We start from the raw sequence: 22910 nt of genomic DNA, 5'->3' as shown, positions 1-22910 counted from the left end.
TTGTAGCTCTTCATACTTTCTGCTTTGTTGCGTTTACTTAAGTGTAATTAAATAAGTGTGGAATTACTTGTTTGATGCTGTTGATTTAAATGAGACAGGTTTCTTAACCAGCTATAAAGCAGCAAATGTAGGCCTTTGTTTTTTTCTGTATCATGAATGAATTGACAGAGGAGTCTTACAAGTATTTCTATTCTTTAGGAACACAGAAATGTCAATGGCAAAATTATTTTCAGTAAGATCACATCAGAATTAACAGGTTTTGCAAAATATTTTGTCAGAGCCCTAGAAACCAAAACCAAGTACTTAAGGAGAGTTTAATGAAAGGGCTGTTTACAAAGCTGTAGACTGGGTTAAGAGAAACCAGCAAAAGAAAGTGAAGCCTTCCGGGGCTAGAAGCAGGGGGAAGCCATTCCTACCCCTAATCCTAAAGAGGCAAGGGAAGGACAGGATGGGGGAGGGTCTTCAGACAGAGGCTGTGAGTAAAGAAATGCAACCATAATCCAGGCAGGGAATAAGTATCCTGACCTCATTTCTCCCAGACTTCTCTTCTGTAGATGCCACTCATTGGCAGGACCCAATGAGAAGAGAGCAATAAACAAGAGGGCTTATTGATGTAGTCCATTCAGGCCAGCATTTGTGGGTGCAGAACACCCACAAATGGGTGGGTGGACACTGGAGGAGGGTGGTTGTAAAGGAGCAAACAAAATACCCAGCACAGTTCTTTTCACGGGCCATGGTAACAATTTCATAGTGTTTTGAAGTCTTCAAAAAAAATTTTTTTTTTAACATTTACTTATTTTTGAGAGACAGAGACAGAGCATGAGCGGGGGAGGGGCAGAGAGAGATGGAGACACAGAATCCAAAGCAGGCTCTGGGCTCTGACCTGTCAGCCCAGAGTTGATGTGGGGCTCGAACCCACAAACTGTGAGATCATGACCTGAACTGAAGTCAGATGCTCAACCGACTGAGCCACCCAGGTGCCCCTATAGTGTTTTGAAGTCTTAAAGAATTCTTTGTTCAAGTTGTATTTACATGGATTTAGTAAAAAGAAAGAGTTGTGTGGACAATTGAAAATTTCCAGGATGATAGAAGATCTTCCACTCTATGTGCTATTCTTACAATGTGACATTGACACGCCCAAGGAAAGGTATGATCTATGTCCCTATCCTTGAATATGTGACTATGGAGGAAATGACACTATGTGACTTCTGAGGCAAAGTCATAAAAGGTGAAACAGATTCCACCTGGTTCTCTTGGGATCCATTTTTTCCCCCTGAGTTTCTATTTATTTCTTTAGTGATCTCTACACCCAATGTGGGGCTCAAACTCACAACCCTGAGATCAAGAATTGCATGCCCTTCCAACTGAGCCAGCCAAGTGCCCTGAGGTGCTTGTTTCTTTGAACCCAGCCACCATTCTTTGAGGAAGCCCAGGCCAAATGGAGAGGTCATGTAGGACTGGGGTAACTCTTAGGGAGTGCAATTTGGCAATATCTATACAAATTACAATGGCATTTACTCTTTGGCCCAGCTATTACATTATTGCAGTTGTCGTACAGACCCGTGTTAGTCTTCGTGTCTCTATGTCAAAATTCCTAAAGCGTTACCTTCACGTTTGTGAACAAAGAGGAAGAAGGACAGTTGATCATTGGGGTGCCCCAGAGCAGGGGTGGAGTGAGCTGTTTCACCTCCTCAAAAGCCTGTGGTTGGTTTTTGAGGAAACCAGTGGAAGGGCTCTAGGTTGGAGTGCCTTAAGTAAGATATTTAAAGATTGAGCAATAGCAGAGAAATTAGGAATCCCACTTCAGCAATATCCAGCTGGTCCCAGGAATCCCCACAACTGTTGTTTGGTTTGATGAAGGGGAAAGGAGCTAATGCTTCTTATTTCAGGATTGAAGAGAAAATCCATGTCTGCTAATGACATATCCCAAATATTTAACTTGGGGCATTTTATTTATTTTTACATTTTTTCCCAATGTTTATTCTTTTTTGAGAGAGAGAGAGAGAGAGGAGAGAGAGAGAGAATAAGCAGGGGAGGGGCAGAGAGAGAAGGAGACCCAGCATCCAAAGCAGACTCCAGGCTCTTAGCTGTCAGCCCAGAGCCTGATGCGGGGCTCGAGCTCACGAACCGTGAGATCCTGACCTGAGCTGAAGTCAGATGCTTAACCGGCTGAGCCACCCAGGCGCCCCTATTTTTTTTCTAATTTATTTTTTTCTCCACCTCCACCCCCATCCTCCGGTTTGGGGCATTTAAAATTTTTATTTTTGAGAGAGAGAGAGACAGAGTGCAAGCTGGGGAGGGAATTTAGGGCATTTTAACTTGTAATTTTTTCTTTTGCTACCTTCGTCCTTTTTTAGCTATTTTAACAGGTGGATACTGTCAATTGGACCCACTCTTTATGGAGGGGAGCAAAGAAGAGGTGCACATCTTAGAATAAGTAGAATTTTGCGGGAAGGTTACATCAGTGACATCTGCTTTTAAGATTTGGGGAAAATAAGTAGGGCTCTCAGTGTAACCTCGAGATCTAACTGTCCAGGTATATTTTTTTTCCTTCCCAGCTGATGGCAAACAAAAATTGGCTCTCTGCGTCCATAGGCGTACTGAAGAGGGCACTACACCAATCCACTACTGTGATTTGCTGTCTGGGGGGATAGCGGAGAGTAAAGTGTGAGGGCGAGGCACGAGTGCGTGGTGTGAACAACAATGTTATTTAGTGCTCCGAGGTCCTGTACAAACCTCCATCTTCCACCACGAGGTTTTGGTATGGGAAGAATTGGCATTTTATAAGGACTCGTGCATGGAATAATCAAACCTATATATATATTCCTCAATTATAGGCTTAATCCCTTTCAATGGCTTCAGACTGTGTAATGTCAGGGAGTGGTTTGGAATGATCAATCTGATCATCTGGATGGAAGGGGCAGAGTGTACATGCATCTGATGTCAGCAGGACTTGGACCAAAGGGTGTCAGGGACAGTGTCCAGGGCGGTGGTGGTGGTGGGGGGGTGCTATAGGTTTTGAATTACAGAAAAGCAAGGTATTGATGGAGGCTCCTTTTGTGTAGAATTTTTTGTGTGCTGTTTTGCTATTTCCAAAAACACCCTCTGTCTCCCCCTCCCCAACTTTCTAAGAAATCTCTACACCCAACATGGGGCTTGAACTCATGACCCTGAAATCAAGAGTTGGGTGCTCCGCTGACTAAGCCAACCAGGCACCCACTTTTGATTTATTTATTTATTTCACTTTTAAAAAGTATTTATTTATTTTGAGAGAGAGAGAGAGAGAGAGAGAGAGAGAGAGAGAGAGAGAAAGAGAATCCCAAGCAGGCTCTGCTCTGATGCAAGGCTCCTTCTCACAAATGGTGAGGTCATGACCTGAGCTGAAATCAAGAGTCAGGAGCTCAACATACTGGGCCACCCAGGCTCCCCAGACTTTTTTTTAAAAAAGGATTTAAACTTTTTGAGAGAAGGAAATGTGTGCCTGATAAGTCTCAAGAAAATTGTGGCCTAACAGGTGAATTCCTATTCAGGGACCAGAAGGAATCCATGAGTGCCTTGTAAAGGCCCCAGCTGAAAAAGGGATAGGTTAGGATTTAAAAACTGTCCTGGGGTATTAGCCACTCCCACCATTTGTAGTGTTTCTGTACTCTGAGGAAGCAGGACAGAGAGGCTGGTGGGTTTGAAAACTGATGGTGTTGCTCCCATGACCATAAGAGCTCCTGTCACCTCATTCCCAGTAATAAGATTTATTTCCCCTAAGGTGTGAGTTTGAAGTCATGGGAAGACCCCCTCCTGTCTTCAGAGCCACCCTGTTCTGCCATATGATCATTCTTCCCCAGCTGCTAGTATCCTTAGAGGGGAAAGTGCTCTGAGGCTCTTGCCACTGACTTTGTCTGGACGTTTTGCAGCAAGCCTCTTCCAACGGCCAGGTTCTTCTGCAGTAATTGCAAACACCTTTGACATGAGAAAGACCCTGAAGATTTTGGGAATTTCTGGGGATTGTTAATTGTTGTAATTGGAGACGCATGATCTGAGAAGCTTGGACTTGTGTGTCCTTTCTTTTTCGCTGCTCATTCTGTGGTGCGAGATAACTGATCAGCCAAATTAACCAGATCATGAGGCTCCATAGTGGCCCGGCTGAGTTGTTGTCATTTAGCTAAAGTACTGAGTTCACCTTCTAACCTGTTAGCAATGATGGAGTTAAATTAAAAGGAGATTTCATGGTTAATTTTGTCAATATCAGAGTATTGTTTAAAAGTTTTTTCCTGTCTATCATAACAATCAAAATCAGGTTCATCTGGCTGTGGAGTACATTGCTGAATTTTTCTCTAATCTGTAGTCTTTGGAAAAACCCAGGAATAGTTTTATGTAATTCTTCAGTTGGCTTAAAAGCTTCTGTTTTTTTTTTCCTGTAGCCTTTTCACTTAGAAAAATCATCCAAATACTATGTGTAGCCTAGTTTTCCCATCCATTCTCTTGCATGGCCACCATTCACAAGCATATAGATAAGTCAATAAAGGTTACAATAACCAGGTTCACAGATCTAAATAACTAAGTTGAATTCCTTAGCAAATCCTGGAGGGTCTTCAAAGGCATTGGCAAGCCCTTGGAAATGGCTTGTAATTCTGCCTTAGTCCAAGGAGAATAACTAACTGATGACATTTCAGAGCCTCCTTCATTAGGTTTAACTTTAGAAGGAGTTTTGGATGACAGGAGGATCTAGGGGAACCCGTGGGATGTCATTATAGAATGGGAGTTCAGCTAGGCTGGGATTTTGTATGGGTGGAGAGCGGAGGGAGAAGGTTGAAGACGAGCAACAAGGGTTAGCTCAGAAGACTCCACAAGCTTTCCTAGTTTAGATCCTCTCTGGAAGTGGTTACAGTTAGCTTTAGAAAGTTTAGCGTTATTATAAGGAAGGAAGTTTAGAATTATTTAATTCTTGGACACTCCAAATACCAATTTAAATAATGCCTCCCACCCTAGATGCTTGGTTTTGTTTTCATTTTCCAGTTGTGCATGCAAATACATTAATTTTGGAATCTCCAAAGATGCCCAAAGTGGCCATTGTAACAAGTCATTTTCAGTCAGATTGGGCCAACGAGCCAGAAACTTACAAGAAATGGACCCACAAGACTTGAACATAAATACACCTGGGCTTCCAGACAGGGGCTGGTCTCCAGCAGCCATCTTTAAAACCAAACACCCCATTGAGTAATGAATCACCAGAGAAGAGAGCGTATCTCTGTAAATCAAAGAGATAGAAACTGGCACCAGAAAGACACCTCAACCAAAAATGGGAGATTGGGAACCAAGAAGATTTGCCACCAGAACTCAGAGCCGGTTGGGGAGAAGGCAGAGCACAATTTGCTCAGGAGGGTACCCTTCCTGAAATCCAACTGCGGCCTGGCGCAGGAGTCAGAGTGGTTTGTTACTTCCATCCCACACCATTCTGACACCAGAAGTTAAATGAGAGGGGCGCCTGGGTGGCTCAGTGGGTTAAGTGTCTGACTTCAGCTCAGGTCATGATCACGGCTCCTGAGTTCAGGCTCTGTGCTGACAGCTCAGGACCTGGATGCTGCTTCAGATTCTGTGTCTCCCTCTCTGCCCTCCTCGGTGCTTACATACAAAAAAAAAAAAAAAAAAAAAAAAAAAAAAAAAAAAAAAGAAAAAGAAAAAAGTTAACCGAGGAAAATGAGGCAAAATTAAAAAGTACAAAGGCCTTTATTTGGGGTCTCAGAATTGCAATTCGGGCAGCACAGAAAAATGTGTCCCTTGTGTGGGGAAAGCAAGGGATTTTTATGAGAAAGGGGAAGGGGGACAATCACATGACTTGGATAAAAGAAAAAAAAAGTCAATTGGTATTAACAGGCTGAACGGCTTTTGGTTACATTTTGATGGACTGATTTATTGCTGTTCATGAACGAAAACTACTCCTAGTATGCGTTAATTACTCTGTCTTCGTAAAGTCCACACTGACAGTTTTATGGGGGCAGACGCCAGTACCCCTGTTGTCTTTAGGAACGACTTGCTCCTAAGACAGTTGCTGTTTCTGGCCCAGTCCAAGGGTCTTTCTGCTCAGTTCCAGAGTTCGTTAGCTGTTTGTTTTATAAAGGAAAATGGAGCTTCTCTCAAAATGGAGTCTCTCACGTCCAGAAACATTAGTGGGGGAAAAGGAGAAGGCACAGAAGAGAAAAATATCTCACACTACCCAAGAGAATTAAAATGCTGCCACGTGACAGTACCAAGGGCCTACGTGAGCCAAGGTAGTCAGGGGACGCCTGCCTCGCAGGAGGTGACACTGAGGCTAAGCGCCGAATGGGAAACACGTTTCATTCGAAGGAGTAGCACGCAATCGGGACGACCTTCTACCAGGAACCCTTCGCAGCCACTCGCTTCTGAGAGCTTCCGGGCCTCTTCTTCCCGCCTCACCCCTCCCCGCCCTTGCCTCTGCGGCCTTTTGCGGTTGCGCAAGCCCCTACCCAATCGAAAGCTTCCTACTGCTGAAAGGGGCAGGGATTGGTCCCAAGTTCCAGAGACGGCCAGGAAGGGGCGGGGCTCATGGTACGTTTTCAATATGTATCGGCGGGGCGGGACAAAGGCAGACGGAAGTGTTGTGTGTTGTTGCCGGAAGTGACGAGGGAAAGTTTGTGATGGCGGCTGCAGTTTTAGCCGAAAAGGTAAGTTCCGCCGGCTCTGCCCAAGGATTTTTGTGTGGGGGGCTCTGGGGGACGGCAAAGGCCAGAGGCTGAGGAGATGTCTGGGTGCCGGGCCAGGGAGGCGCAGACACCGAGATCGGGGTTGGAGTGAGGGCCTGGCCCGGCCGCTCGGGACCGGCGGGGAATCGGCCAGGGTAGTACGGGAAAAGCCGAGCCGACCCCTCCCGCAGCGGGTCTTTCTCGCCGCAGGTGCCGGTGGACAGCGCGGAGGAGGGGGAGCAGCCCCTGGCGACGGCGGCGGAGCTGGCCGCGCAGAAGCGCGAACAAAGGCTTCGCAAATTCCGGGAGCTGCACCTGAAGCGGGTGAGTAGCCCGGGAGGCACCTGAGGCTGGTCACCCCGTGCCCGTTCGTGGACGTACCGGGAAGCTGCAAAAGCGTGCTTGGCAGATCGTCTGAGTGGAATGAAATATCTATCCCGGTGCTTCTCAACCCTGGCAACAGATTGAAGTCACTTTTGAAAATACACACAACCCTCCTCCCACCCGCTTCTGATTTAACTCATCTGGGCTGGGTTTGGGAGTCTCTATTAACTAACGGCCTCCCTGCTGTGTAACAATTCGTTTTACCTAGGGGATATGTAGAGCTGGGGAAGAAAAACTCCTCCAGTGTTCGTAAGAGAGCTGGTTGCCTGTTCCTTCAAAGATGATCAGCAAATCTCTGCAAGCCTGTAATGTCAGTGGCTCACCTAGTTGGTGGGGAACTAGATGATTCAGATACGGCTTTTGCTCTTAAGGAGAGGAGACAGCTTTATAGCCAGGGCGTGCTAACGTGAGGAACAGAGTGCCCTGGGAGTGCAGAGGAGAGATGGATACAGTTTGAGGGGTTCCTGGGAGTGCCTCCCATAAGAGGTGACACCTAAACTGCTGTTGGAAAGATGTATAAGGTATTACCAGACAAAGAAGCTGGAGGAAGAAATGCAAGTAAGGAGATTCATAGCGGAGCTAAGAGTCCAGCAAACAACTGGCTGCAGTGGGAGCTGAGGAAGGAAAAAGCGGCTCCAGCCTGTTTCAACTTAGGGAGCCTGACTGCCAGCTTGGCGGTGGTCTCACAAACCTCCCACATCACTCTGACTGGTAGCGTGAGACAGAAACAAGACCGGTCAAACCACAGAAATGACCCCACATTCCCCTCTTCTGCTCACACCAGTGACTTTTAGGACCAGTGACAGTGTTAGTCACCCCCCCTCCCCCCCCCCTTAACCCGGAGGAGAGCCTACGACACCTGGTGGTCGAATGCCCTGCCTTTCTGACGGTGTCTAATCCAGAGCACAACCACACGCTCCTGAGCCTTATGCCCCTGCCCCAGTCACCTGACACAAACCTAAATCCTGTAGCTAGCCCCTCTTTAACACCCCTCACTGGAATACCCACAGCGCCCGTGGTTTGCCGTCTCCTTCAGTGCAGCGAACACAACTTTGGCTGCAGGGTGAGCTCTTGGTGTCTTCAACCGGAGGGCGTTGCCAGAGCCAAGGGTACGAGGATGTAAGAGGGATGGTAGTTCCGAGCAGTGCCTCTCTTTGTCCAGAGAACATTAATAAAGGATTAAACACACTGAAGTGTTTACTCGGAGGGACTGTGTAAAATATATGTGGTTGGAAATTAGGAGACCTGGCTTCCTGGACTAACGGCCACCAACCTGTGACCTGAGAAACATCTAGCTTACGTTGTCCTTAAGATGATATGCTTATTATGCCTTGTGCAGTTAGGTTCATTTTTTTTTCTAAGTCTGTTTTTTAAGAGCGCACACGCATGTGCGAGGTGGGGAGGGGCAGAGAGGGAACGCCAAGCAGGCTCCATACTGTGAGTGCAGAGCCTCACGCGGGGCTCGATCGTACGAACCTTGAGATCGAAACTAAGAGTCAGCTGCTCAGCTGACTAAGCCACCCAGGGACCCCAGTTAAGTTCATTTTAAATCACACTCTTCATACAGTAATTAAAATGGAAAATACCTTTCCTTTGCCATAAGGTAAACTATTACGATATTTAAAAAAGAGGAGGGGCTTGGAAAAGGTTAGAGATATTAAGATCGGTGCTAAAGCCCTCAGCCCCAAGTTGAGGCTTTTTCCTTGAGTTAATCAGGATTAAAAGAGAATTGAAAGTACAATATCTTTCTCCTCATATGATGTAATATTATTTCTTGCCATCTAAAGTCTCCTTAAGTACGCCTTCTTCACGTTTTGAACCTTGTCCGATCCAACCCTAAGTGCAAAGGGGTCACGTGGCTAAATGGAGGCACAGCTGACCTTAAACTCCAGGCCTCTGGAAAAGCAAACCCAGTGCAGCCCAACACATTTCTTGACTGTGCACATACAGACCTAAGTAGGCTGTTCCCTTGCTTAAAATCCTTTGGCCGTCTCTTGCTTTTAGATAACACGACGTCCCCTTGTTAATGTGACTTACTTGACCTTCTCAAAGTGCGCAAGATTTTGTTTGGATTTATTTTTGTGTCTCAGCTGACGGACTTTTTGTGTCACGGTTTTAGAATGAGGCTCGCAAATTGAATCACCAAGAAGTTGTTGAAGAAGATAAAAGACTCAAGTTACCTGCTAACTGGGAAGCCAGAAAGGCCCGTCTGGAATGGGAACTGCAGGAAGAAGAAAAGAAGAAGGTTAGGATCTACTCTGCTGTCTCCATAAGTTGTTTCTTCAGTTATTCTGTTGAATCAAGACAGTAAGAGCCAGCCTGCTGGAGTCCACGTGGTGGTTCTGCTTTTTACTAGTAGCAACACTTTGGGGAGTTGTTGAACCTCTCTGTGCCTCTGTTTTCTGAACTGTAAAATGGGGACTGTAATAATTATTTGAGTTAATTACGAATTAAATGAGTCAGTAGGGGCGCCTGGTGGCTCCATCGGTTCAGTGTCCCACTTCGACTCAGGTCATGATCTTGGGGTCTGTGAGTTCGAGCCCCGCGTCGGGCTCTGTGCTGACAGCTCAGAGCCTGGAGCCTGATTCGGATTCTGTGTCTTCCTCGCTCTCTGCCCCTCCCCCGCTCATGCACTCTCTCTCTCTCTCTCTCTCTCTCTCTCTCTCTCTCAAAAATAAAGATTAAAAATAAAAAAAAAATGATTCAGTGCGTGTAAAACATTTAAAAGGGGGTCTGACACCTTAGAATCATTGAATATGTATTTTAAATTGATGCACTCACTTCTTACATACCATAGTAGATGCCCAGATTTGCTTCAAGTATTAATCATTATTTTTTCCTTGATATTTTTATTCCACGTTGATTTAAAATTGATCAAATAATTGCTTTTGTCATAACTGCAGGAATTAACATTTTCTTTCTTTTTAGGAATGTGCCGCAAGAGGGGAAGACTATGAGAAAGTGAAGCTGCTGGAGATCAGTGCGGAAGACGCGGACAGATGGGAGAGGAAAAAGAAGAGGAAAAACCCTGACCTGGGATTCTCAGGTAAAGCTGTTATTTTCTTGAATGGCCCTGTTAGGTAAGCATTACCTTTAGTGTTTCTGGTTTTAAGAAAGGATACGCCCCTTCACGGAATATTCTCCCAAGAGGCTTGAGCCCGAGAAAAATACAAACAGGTCTCATTAGGGCAGAAGTAAAAAAGGCTGTACTTTAATCACCTGGATTTTTTTTTATTCTTTGTGGTAAGATAAAAGCCTCTATTATCAGCACCTTCAGGACAGAAGCTCTGCTTAGTGTCTTGTGCAAATATTACTAATAATTTTGATATTCTGTGGATCGTAATGACGAAACAGGGAAATAGATTTCTCTGACTCTCCTTTTATCTTTAGATTATGCTGCTGCCCAGTTACGTCAGTATCATCGGCTGACCAAACAGATCAAACCTGACATGGAATCGTATGAGAGACTGAGAGAAAAACAGTAAGTTGACAGGAACGATGCAAGCCCTGTTTTCATTCTGAAGGGACATAGGGGTGTGTGTGTGTGTGTGTGTGTGTGTGTGTGTGTGTGTGTGTTGTGTATACATACACAGACGCATAAAGACAAACACACGCGAATGTTTGGGTACCAGTTATCAACATCTGCCTCAGAATACTTTCTGGCCTTCACAGTACCATTTATTGCTCACTCCACAGCAGGTAAACTTACCACCTTGTTATTTTTCCAGCCGGGTGTTCAGTTTAACAACCAGATTATCATAGTTACTCAGATATTTTAAGAGGCCGAATGCCCAGCTGGGTGAACTTTTTCTGCAGATACTTTAGGCTTTGTGGACGCTCTGGTCTCTGTCACAACCACTCCACCCTGCTGGTGTGATGTGAAGGCAGCCGTGGAGGAGTCGTGAACAAATGGGTGTGGCTGGGGCCCAGTGAAATGTGTGCCAGACCAGGTGGTATAGTTTGCTGAACCCTTCCCATTAGTGGGAAGAGAAATAACCTGAACCGAGAAGCAAGTCCTTTAACCTCTGGCCCTTGGCTCTTTCATCTGTAGAATGAAGGTGTTGGAGGAGGTGGGTGATGTCTTAGGTCCCTTCCAATTCTAAATTTTCTTTAAAAAAAAAAAAAAAAAAGTTGGGATCCCACAGTAAATATATGTATGCATTTTATCACTCGCCATGAATGGTGGTTCAGTTTGAAATTTGAAAATGTGGAACTGTGTAGTGTCACTCTAAAACTATTCTGTTTTTTCAGTGGAGAAGAGTTTTTCCCAACATCCAACAGTCTTCTTCACGGAACACACGTGCCTTCCACAGAGGAGGTTGATAGGATGGTCACAGATCTGGAAAAGCAGTGAGTACTCAGTACAGCGGCCGGAAGTTTTAAACGTTTAATGACAAAATGGCAGAGGGTGCAGAGAGAGAATTGAAAGGGCGGATACCGTGCTTGCTCATTCTGACTCAGCATCTGTAGTGATTTTGGGGACAGACAGCAAGTGTGAGTTGAGTCAGTGCGATTTGGGATGGAGATGCCAACTGTTGCTGAAATTGAGTTGTTATAATCAGGAAAGCAGGAAAAGGTCCAAAGAAAATTATTCTTCTTTAAGGGCTTTTATCTTCATAACCAGTTCATTATTAGAAGAAGTACAAATGTTCTAGTAAATGTACCTTTGTTATATTTGTGTTTCTTAATACTGATATGGGTGAATATTAGGCAGAGCAGAATGAATTTATATTTTAGGAGTTAATATATGTAAACATATGTTACATATGTGATATATATATTAAAATTCGGGGCACCTGGGTGGCTCAGTTGGTTAAGCATCCGGCTTTGGCTCAGGTCATGATCTCATAGTTAGTGAGTTCGAGCCCCGCATCGAGCTCTGTGCCGACAGCTCGGAGCCTGGAGCCTGCTTCGAATTCTGTGTCTCCCTCTCTCTCTGCCTCTCCCCTGCTCACACTGTGTCTCTGTCTCTTGCTCGCAAAAATAAACATTAAAAAGAATAGTACATAGTACATATGTATAGTATCTGGTACATTTGTGCTCCATGTTAGCTGTGGTTATTAGTAATATAAATACTGTAATTATTTTTTAAAGTAGAATTTCATGTGTCCCGTTGCTGACAATGTATCGCTGCTCTTTTAGAAGAATTCCGAAGACGAGTTTGTATTTATTGAATTTCAGGGTTCATACCCAGGGCTGTGCCGTCAACTAGCAATTTCAGCCTGATGTTGACGAAAACTGCCCCCAACCCCAAGCCCCAAGCGGGCTATTCTAAGTGTACTGGTTCTCTTTATAACTATCTGGCCATGTTTTATTAGGATAAAAAAAGAAGGCAATTTTGAATCCTGTAAATTTTCTTCTTCCACCAGAATCGAAAAACGAGACAAATACAGCCGGAGACGTCCTTATAACGATGATGCAGACATCGACTACATTAATGAAAGGAATGCTAAATTCAACAAGAAAGCAGAAAGATTCTATGGGAAATATACGGCTGAAATTAAACAGAATTTGGAAAGAGGAACAGCGGTCTAATCCCTTCAGGAACTGTTAGGAACTGTTTTTAAAAGCTTGACAATGCTGGCAAATTGAAGTTCTTTTCAAAGTTTTATCAGGAAACCAGCAGTCATTCTACGATGCCTTCCTCATCAGCATTTGGAAATAAATGTTTTTCTTAAACATATACTTCCATGTATATTCCCCTATTTCTGTGCTTGGATAGAAGATGCATTTTAAGATGTAGTGTACTTGGTCTGTAAAAATCTACTTTGTATAAATACTAATTATTTTTCTATGTATTTTAAACGTATATGACTAATCTTTGAAGCGTTTGGGCTTCAGATGATCGGCAGCATACGTAAATGCAGTCATTGTTGCTTTGAATATTGTTAAGAATTTGACAAAATCTAGAGCCGGACTCGGCAACCTTTTGAGCTTGTAGACTCCGAAGCTAAGTACAGCGAGGGGGAAGGAAGGTGGCCATGGCTACTGGAGGGCTCTGTCTATCCACGGCTGCTTAGGACCAAGTTCAGGAAGCAGCAGAACTGTCTTCTATGAATATTGACATATACAGTTCCTTTTATAAAAAGCAAATATCCTATGGAATAGAATCCCTACTAAACACTAAAACATTTAAAACAAGTAAGTATATATATATATATATATATATATATATATATATACACGTATATATATACACACATACATACTCGTGTGTACGTATATATATATATATATATATATGCTGAAGTCTGTGCTTTCGCTGTATAAACATTACAAAATTTTTCATTTATGGGGAATTCAAGACAGTCAATAGAAGACAGAATAATACAATCAATCCCGTATACCCAGTGTCTCTCTTCAGGAATCATCAACTAGCCAGCCTGTTTCCTCTTCATTTCTATCTACTTTCTCCTCCATGAGTCCCATGTGACTTTGAAGCAAATATTAGATGTATAATTTTGTCTGTAAATATTTTAGTACCTGAAAGATAAAGACTGTTATTATCACAACAATAGTTTTAAGAAAAGTCCAGAGAGACAGATTGGTATGGCTTTTTCTAGGTGTTGAATAAAATGCTGAATACCTAATGAGGGGCATTCCAAATCTGAAAGAGAAAATTTCATAAATATATCAGCATTTGTTTTTAAAGACAATTTAATACCACTGGTGATTATTCCCTTCGTATGTAGCCGTTGGGATCCCTGGGTGGCTCAGTTGGTTAAGCGTTCAACTCTTTTGATTTTGGCTCAGGTCATGATCTCATGGTCATGGGATCAAGTCTTGCATCAGGCCCTGTGCTAAGCCTGCCTAAGATTCTCTGCCTTCCCCTGTGCGTGTGTGGCGCACATATGCTCTCTTAAAAAAAAAAAAAATCGTGTAGCACATTCTATTTTTGTACTCGTCTCTGCTTCTAGCATTTGTGCAGTTAATCAGGTCTGATCACAGGGCCTTGATACTGCCTCTGAGAATATATTGAATATGTTTCTACTTCCATTTAAACTATCTTGTTTAAGTTTTCGGTCCTGAATATTACAATAGCCAAAAAAAAAAAAAAAAAAAAAAAAAGTCAAAACATTGTCAAATGTATTTAAAAGCATCGTTCACTATAAGCCAGCAAAGTTTATTCTAAGAATGCAAGAATAGCTTTGTAGACCTATTAGCTGCCTTTCCGGTATCAATTACCTGTTCTTTGTTACCGACCAGAACCCTGATTTTTTTGGTGAATTTGTGGTGAAATTTCTAGCTAACCGTTAGCTTCTCCAGATGGAACTACTGACGGTCAAATGTTAGAGTTCTGGCTAATAAGACGTCATCTAACTTATTCTGAGAAACCTTTTGCTTTCTTGGTAAGGGAGTTGCCACTCCCTGCTTCCTCCTCCTTTCTTCCTGCTTGGAACGGAGTCATGAGGCCTGGAGTTGTAGCAGCCATATTGTGCCATGAGGTAACCCGCAGGAGCACAAAAGTGCTGGAATGTGGAGCAGAGCTTGAGTCCCTGGTAGCATTGCCGAGTAGCCCTAGGTGCCTACATCTCGTCTTCCTGTTTCTCACCACTGAATAAATTGATGACCGATGCGTGGTTCAATTTCCGGACACCTGTTGATGGATATTACATATACAAAAGTCAATATGCATACATAAACATATAAGTACCTAGGGATGGAGATGAGAGGCGATAGAATAACCATAAAAATTAGATATTCAGACAGGAACTTAATGAGAAGGAACAAGACCTACTGAAGAAAATAAAATCCAATTGAAGGAGTGAACAGGAGACTTCTACTTGCAACCCAGATGGAGTGACAAGAAACGGATTTACCTTGCCACTTGAAACAAATAAAAGGATAGTGGGTATGAAACAAGTTTTCAAAGTAGTGGGAATGAGGCAAGGAAGGCCAGTGGTCCCTAAGAGAGGAAATAAGGGTAGCCTTATGATCACTCCAGCCCTACTGTCTTTAGATACTTCCAGGCTGTGGTGTGGGAAGGGAGAACCCCGGTGGAGCCCAGAGACTCCCTTGGTTGAGGAGATTGAGCTGGAAGTCTGGGGAGACCTCAGTGGCGAGAGCTCACAGTACCGAGTATGGGAGAGGAGGGAGCCACACACACAACTCTGCCCCCTCAAGTGTGAGGCTGAGCACGATCCGCATGTGTGTGAGCTGATGATGGGGGAGGAAAAAGAACCACCTGAAAGGAGTGGTGGGAATGGTACCTGGCACTCACGTGTGGCCAGGACCCGTGTTTACCCACCAGCTGGAATGGAAAAGTTCATAATTCATGGGGTAGGAGACTAAGGAGGTTTTGTGTCCATAGCGGAGAATAATTAGCTGTAGACTAAATGCTGCTTGGGTCTTGTCTAAAAAACTATCTTAAAAATCAAGACATGAAGGAATCAAATGGTTTCCAAATAATTTAAATGCGTTCAGAACAAGGATCAAGAACAACCAGTTATAGGGGTGCCTGGGTGGCTCGGTTGAGTGTCTGACTCTTGATTTTGGCTCAGGATTGAGCCCCCCATGGGCTCCATGCTGAGTGTGGAGGCTGCTTAAGATTCTCTCTCTCCCTCTGACTCTCTCCTGCTTGTGCTCTCTCTCTCTAAAATAAATAAAAAATGAAAAAATATTAAAAAAGAATAACTTGTTATAAAAAACATAGAAACTCCCAGTACCCAAAAATATCAAATTCACAATGTTTAGCATCTAATCAGAGAAACTAGAAAATTGGACTCAATGAATGAGGTGATATAGACGTTTGGATTAGGACACAGATCAAAGCAGTTATTATAACTACTACCGCACATGATAAAAAAAATTAAGTAGAGACATGAATAAAGATGAAAAGTACATGTCCAAGGTGAAAAATACACTGCGGGTTTTACCGCAGATCAGACATTGCAGAAGAAGAGATTTGTGAACTTGAAGACAAAGCAGCAGGAACCATCAAAAATGCGACGTAGAGAGTGAAAAGTTATTAAAAAGCATGAACAGGGGGCGCCTGCGTGGCTCAGATGGTTGAGCATCTGACTTCGGCTCAGACCATGATCTCGTGGTTCAAGAGTTCGAGCCCCACATCGGGCTCACTGCCATCAACCTGTCAGCGCAGAGCCCGCTTCAGATCCTCTGTCCCCCTCTCTCTGCCCCTCCCCTATTGTGTTCTCCCAGAAGGAAAAAAAAAAAACCCATTAAAAAGCGTGAACAGGGCATCAGTGAGTTGTGTGCCCTGTACATGGAATTTGGAGTTTCCAAAAGGTGGAAACACTGCCGCCCATGAAGACTCTGGATCTGAAGTTTCAGTCTCTCTTTGTTCAAATCTGAGTGAACACGAAAGGCGTTCTAAAAGACATGTTAGCACCGTGCTGAGGCTTTCCCCTCGACATGGTCACCAGGTTGCAAAAGGATTGAAAAGGGCCCGTGTCACCCGTGATCACCTGTGGGACACATCTCCCCCTTTGGGGAATGCTCTGCCAGCAGACAGAGCCATGAGAAACTGGGAGATACTGGCAACATCTCACCTGGCTGAAACCTGTGTGTGCACGTGTGTGTGTATGTGTGTGTGATAGGTTGGGAGGGGCAGGTGTGTCTTTCTTCAGCTGGAAGTGGCCCCTTGGGGAGAGATGCGTCAAATACCCAACAATCTCAGAAATACAGTCTGGAATGTACGGAATCTTTCATACATCGTTTATCACATATGTGTGATGGTTAAATGCAAAACCTGTAATCTATGCCAGAAATTTTACAAAATCCTGTCTTGACATTTCTCATTCTTTAAATACGACAGAGGCCCTGGAGTAAGGGCTGGTCTAGACCTCTCTGTTTGCTTAGAGGCCAGTGTGCACAGGGACAGCCTGAAAGTCTAAAGGGGGTGGGGACAGAAAGCAGGGACAGTTAAACAGAGCCTCTGAGATCACAGCGGCTGTTTAGTGCGCCCCCTTGTGAGGTTTGAGGAGCATAGCTTCGAGTCAGTTGTGTATTAAAAAAAAACTTTTTAAAAAGTTTATTTATTTATTTTGATCTGTTTCAGATTCTGTGTCTCCCTCTCTCTCTGACCCTCCCCCGTTCATGCTTTGTCTCTCTCGGTCTCAAAAATAAATAAACGTTAAAAAAAAAAAATAAAAAAAAACAAAGGGGCGCCTGGGTGGCTCAGTCGGTTAAGTGTCTGACTTCGGCTCAGGTCATGATCTCACGGTTTGTGAGTTCGAGCCCCGCGTCCGGCTCTGTGCTGACAGCTCAGAGCCTGGAGCCTGTTTCAGATTCTGTGTCTCCCTCTCTCTCTGACCCTCCCCCATTCATGCTTTGTCTATCTCTGTCTCAAAAATAAATAAATGTTTAAAAAAATAAAAAATAAATAAAAAGTTTATTTATTTATTTTGAGAGAGACAGAGACAGTGCAAGTGGGGGAGGGGCAGAGAGAGAGAGAGAGAGAGAGAGAAAGAGAATCCCAAGCAGGCTCCGAACTGCCAGTGCAGAGGCCGATGCCAGGCTTGGACCCACGAAGCTGGGAGATCATGACCTGAGCTGAAACCAAGAGTTGGACGCTTAACCGACAGCCACCCGGGCACCCCCAGTTGTGTGTTTTTTTAAACCCAAGAAGCAAGCATTCTGTTTCTTCCTAGTTACGTCAATCCATAGTCACTGTAGAAAATTACTTCTTCTGATTGAGGGGTGTGTGTGTATGTGTGTGTGTGTGTGTGTGTGTGTGTGTGATTTGATTGGTTTATTAAATCCCTAGGTATGGGAACCACAGGACAATCTTCAACTTCTTTTTAAAAAACTGATGTATAATTGACATACAGCAAAGTGCACAATCTTAAGTGCAGATATACAGACGAGGCTTTTTATATTTACAAACGTGCGGCCACCAACCATGTCGAGCCATAGAGGGGTCCCTCATTCATCATACATCCCCCAAGGGTAACAATTATTCTGACTCTCTCACTTCAGATTAGTTTTCCAGCTTTGGGTCTTCCTATAAATGGCATCATACAGCAGCTACTCTTTTAGGTCTGACTTTCCTCAGCCAGCATCGTGTCTAGAGCAAGATCTCTCCAGATTGTGTGCGGGGCCTAGCTTAAACTTTACCTTGCTTTCCAACTTCAACATCATCTAATGCTATGAGGGAGGGGATGAGGGGAGAATAAGTTCGAAAGAGATCCTCTGCCCTAATCAAGTAGACACACTGAGGGGCTTAAACAACACTTACCGTGTCACTGTTCTGGAGGCTGGGTGTCTGCGATCAGAGGGCCGGCCGGGTTGGCTCCTGCCGAAGGCTCTGAAGGAGAATCTGTTCCAGGCCTCTTCTCTAGCTTTGGGCGCCTTCCTGGCAATCTTTGGCATTTCTTGGCATGTAGAAGCATCACCCTGATCTCTGCCTTCCTAGTCACGTGGTGTTTTCCTGGTTAACATTTCTGTCTCCAAATTTCCCCATTTTATGAGGATACGACTTATATTGAATTAGAGTCTACCCTAATGACCTCATTTTAACTTGATTAGCTCTGTAAACGCCCTGTTTCCAAATGAGGTTCCCCGTCCGAGGTGTAGAGGTTAGGACTTCAACACATGAACACGTATTAGAGAAAAGGAACCAACATACACGCTGTATGTATGTATGTATGTATGTATATAATCTACATATACATGTGCGTGTATGTGATCTACATATAAATCTCTTGCTTGCAAGCTGGAGACACAGGACAGCCAGTGGTGTAATTCAGTCTGAGTCCGTAGGCCTGAGAACTAGGGGAGCCGTGGTGTAAATCCCAGTTCAAGGGCGGAGAAGACTAATGTGCACGTTCAATAGGCAAGGAGGAAGAGGATGAATCCTCCCTTTCTGTACTTTGGGTTCTATTCAGGCCCTCAGTGGATTGCAAGATGCCTCCCACAAGGGGGCGGGCAATGTACTTCACTGAGCCCACTGATCCAAAGGCTAATCTCATCTAGAAACACCCTCCCAGACACGCCCAGAGATCATGTTTGATCTGGGCCTCCTGTGGCCCAGTCAAATTCACCATACAATTAACCATCCCAGTGCATAATGCAATCCATGGCAGGGAGGGCCCATGTTTTCTTTCCTTGAACTTGGGTGGGCCTCTGTAACTGTGATGAAAGTGATCCTGGCTCTTCCTTAGATGTTTGGTATGGAATCCAGCCGCCATGTTGTGAAGAACATGAAATAGGCCGTACGAAGGTCTCAGTCACTAGCCAGAATCAACTGCCAGATATTTGAGTGATATTTGATATTTCAGTCCTCATCTTTGAGTCTTGCCACGGAGGCACCAAATTTGTGTAGCAGAGTCAAACCATCCCTCCTGTGTCTTACCCAAATTTTTGACCCACAGAAGCTATGTGGGGTAATGAATTACGGTTATTGTTTTAAGCCGCTAAATTTTGGGATGATTTGTTACACAGCATAGATAACTAATATATGCTGCATACCTCACAGGGTTCTTGTGAAGTTTAAATGAATTCATAGTTGGAATTAACCTAGTATAATGCTTGGCCCATAGCAACTCAAGAGAACTAACATTAGTAGATACATTAAAAAGTTGTATTTTTTTTTTTTAAGTAATCTCTACACCCAATGTGGGGCTTGAACTCACAACCCTGAGATCAAAAGTCACATGCTCCATTGGCTGAGCCAGTCAGATGCCCTGAAAAGTTGTAATTTTAAAGTATGCAGTAAGCTGTTCTACGTACTATGTGTAATTAGAAAAAAAAGGGGTTCCTTTTTTTAACATTTTTAAAAATCTTTATTTATTTTTGAGAGAGAAAGAGACAGAGCATGGGCAGGGGAGAAACAGAGAGAGAAGGAGACACAGAATCCGAAACAGGCTCCAGGCTCTGAGCTGTCAGCACAGAGCCCGACGCAGGGCTCGAACCCACGAACTGCGAGATCACGACCTGAGCTGAAGTTGGACGCTCAACTGACTGAGCCACCCAGGCGCCCCAAAAAAGGGATTCTAAAAGCCATTTAGAATTTAAACTTTTTATTAATTCTATTTGCACTTTTGCTCAAATAGACCTATTTTTTTTTTTCCTGCCAGACATATGTAGTGATGGGACCGTAGTGGCTGAGAAAATAGAATCATCTTTTCACTTACCATGGATACAGGCAATCAGTAGCATGTGAGTTAATCTGGTTTTAATTATCCTTTGTAAAAAGAATTTCGGTTTCATAATGTAGCCTCACAAAAGTTTTCAGAAAAATTAGCCTATACAAATATGCTTAAATTTATGACTCTCTCTCTGTGTATAAATATATATGCATATATATATATGTGTGTATATATATGCGTATATATATATGTGTGTGTGTATATACATATATATATAGATGTTTATTTATTTATTTTTAGAGAGTGTGAGCAAGGGAGGGGCAGAGAGAGAGGAAGAGAGAATTTTCAAGCAGGTTCCACATTGCCAGCACAGAGCTCAGTGCGGGGCTCGAACTCATGAACCGCGAGATCATGACCTGAGCTGAAATTAAGAGCTGGATGCTTAACTGACTGAGCCACCCTGACACCCCTAGCTCTCTCTCTATTTTTTAAAGAAGATATACAAAGAGCCAAAAAGCACATGAAAAGATGCTTAAGACCATTAGCCCTCAGGGAAATGCAAAGTAAAAGGATAACGAGATATCACTTCACACTCACTAGGATGGCTCTAACCAGAGAGACAGATAATAACAAGCGTAGGTGAGGATGGGGAGAAATTGTAACCCTTCACACACTGCTGGTGAGAATATGAAATGATGCCGTCGGTGGCTTTGGGAACCAGTCTGGCAGTTCCTCAAAACGTTAGAAAAAAAAGCTACCGTATGACCCAGCAATTCCACTGGTGGGTATATACCCAGGAGAAATGAAGGCATATCGCCACACAAAAACTTTAAGGAAATGTTCATAGCGGCGTTCTTTGTAAGAGCCAGAGAGTGGGAGCAATTCACACTTTGTGTGTACAAAGCAATGAACACACATTGTGTTCATCAACACAATGAATGGATAAATAGAATGTGGTATATCCATATAACAGAATATTACTCAGCAGTGAAAAAGGGATAGGGGATACGCGAATGCCACAATATGGATGAACCTTGACAACATTTTGTTGAGTGACAGAAGTTAGATGCGGAAGACCACAACATTGTATGATTCCATTTAGATGATATGTCCAGAGGAGGCAAATCCATAGTGACAGAAAGTGGATTAGTGGTTGTCAGGGCTGAGTGGGATGGGGGAGGGAGTGATGGAGAATGACTCTTAATGGGTATGAGGTTTCCTTTTGGGGTGATGAAAATGTTCTAAAGTTATATTGTGGTGATGGCTGCCCAACCCTGTGAATACGCTAAAAACCACTGAACTGTGCAGTGTAAAAAGCGAATTTTGTGGTATGAGAATTATATCTCAATAAAGCTGTTATGGTTTCTGTTTGTAACCATCTCACGAGAAGGCTGCCATACCTGTTTGAGAGGCAGGCTTCACAAACTTCACTTGGGTGCGACTTCCAGGAGTCCCCTTAAGAAGACAAACAGCCAAAACAGATTCCCATGAGGCATGTGTGATTATCCATTGAGAGAAATATCAAGCACACTGTCCACTAGGCAAGGTATATTGAGCACCTATTATATGCTAGGAAATGTTCTGGAAATGTGATCACATCAATGAACAAAAATCAAGGGTTGATTTTAGTTAAGCTAAAGTTTGTTTCTCAAATCGATAGCTAAACAAACTAATAGCTCCAGGGTGAGTAGAAACAGGTATTGGTTGACTGATATTAGCAAGGATTTGTGACTTCCCCTCCTACTATTCTGGAAAGACCAGCCAACTTAAAGAAAAAAGAAGAGGGAGATGTGAAGATGCAGCCTTTTTTGTCTTTTCTAGAATGAGAGAAAAGGAGAGAGATTGAGAATGAGTGGGGGAGAGGAGCAGAGGGGGAGAGAGAGAGAATCTCAAGCAGGCTCCGTGATCAGCATGGAGCCTGATATGGGGCTCGATCCCACAACCCTGGCGTCATGACCTGAGCCAAAATCAAGAATCAGATACTCCACTGACTGAGCCACCAGGTACCCTAGATGATAGAGCTTTTGTAAGTTTTTTGGCCATACTTTAGAAAATCAATAGACTTAGGAGTGGCTTTGGCTGTGAATAATAGAAATCCCAACTAATACTGGCTTGAACAAAGAGGAGATTGCTTTTCTCACAAAAATGTGGAGGTGGGCGATTGCTCAATGGCTTGATATGCTCATCAAGGACCTAGGATTAATCCTTCTTTCTGCTTAGGCATCCTCAGCATTTTGGCCTTTTGTCTTTGTGCTTGTTGCCTGTGGTCCCCAGACGATCCCCAGCACAATGTCCCCAATTCCAGTGTCCACGGAGGGGGAGGGAGGCAAGGTCAAAGAGTGTTTCTTTTCTGGAGGCTTCATTTATTCTGGAAAGCTTTCCCGGTGTATCGTTGACTAGGGCACGATCATGATCTATATCGGCACCCTGGGTTGGCAGGAGCTTGCTGATTAAGGCTCGATTCAGTTTTGTCTGGCTTTGGGCTGGCTCCGTGAGCCTCATTCTGGGGCCCATTAGGACAAGGGACTATGCCAACGGCACAAGCACATCACAAGCCCCTGCTTGAATCACACGGCGAAACGTCAAAGCAAGTCACATGGCCAAGCCCAAAGTCAGAGCGCAGGGAAATCCACTCAGTCCACTATGGAATCGTGGTGAGGGTTGAGGTGTAATTCTACCACAGGGGAGGGAAGGCCACACGTGTTTTTCCCTAGACCACTCAGTAGGGTGTGGATGGCCATGGGTGACTTCGAGCAAGCCCAATGCATGAAGTCTTCTGGGG

The 22910-nt window shown here is 43.9% G+C and overlaps 1 protein-coding gene across 1 annotated transcript; it reads left to right on the top strand.

Annotated features, from left to right (window-relative positions):
- Positions 1–6567: 6567 nt before the first annotated feature.
- On the top strand, positions 6568–13685 carry SYF2 (SYF2 pre-mRNA splicing factor). Its single transcript, XM_040465181.1, has 7 exons — positions 6568–6677; positions 6906–7019; positions 9199–9324; positions 10008–10125; positions 10470–10560; positions 11331–11429; positions 12449–13685. The coding sequence occupies exons 1-7, from the start codon at positions 6651–6653 to the stop codon at positions 12612–12614; spliced, it is 741 nt and encodes a 246-aa protein (XP_040321115.1). The 5' UTR covers positions 6568–6650; the 3' UTR covers positions 12615–13685.
- Positions 13686–22910: the final 9225 nt, after the last annotated feature.

The sequence above is a fragment of the Herpailurus yagouaroundi genome, unplaced genomic scaffold (assembly GCF_014898765.1).
Source record: "Herpailurus yagouaroundi ecotype Mexico unplaced genomic scaffold, PumYag 77, whole genome shotgun sequence".
NCBI classification, from domain to species: domain Eukaryota; kingdom Metazoa; phylum Chordata; class Mammalia; order Carnivora; family Felidae; genus Herpailurus; species Herpailurus yagouaroundi.
Note: the sequence above shows the minus strand (reverse complement) of the source record. Positions and strands in the feature narration are given on the sequence as shown.

What these genes read in the sequence shown, in the direction of transcription:
- SYF2 (XM_040465181.1), top strand. Translation starts at nt 6,651, where the DNA reads ATGGCGGCTGCAGTTTTAGCCGAAAAG. An exon ending in GGGAGCTGCACCTGAAGCGG is followed by an intron (nt 7,020 to 9,198) that starts GTGAGTAGCCCG and finishes TCACGGTTTTAG; the next exon opens with AATGAGGCTCGCAAATTGAA. An exon ending in GAGAGACTGAGAGAAAAACA is followed by an intron (nt 10,561 to 11,330) that starts GTAAGTTGACAG and finishes CTGTTTTTTCAG; the next exon opens with TGGAGAAGAGTTTTTCCCAA.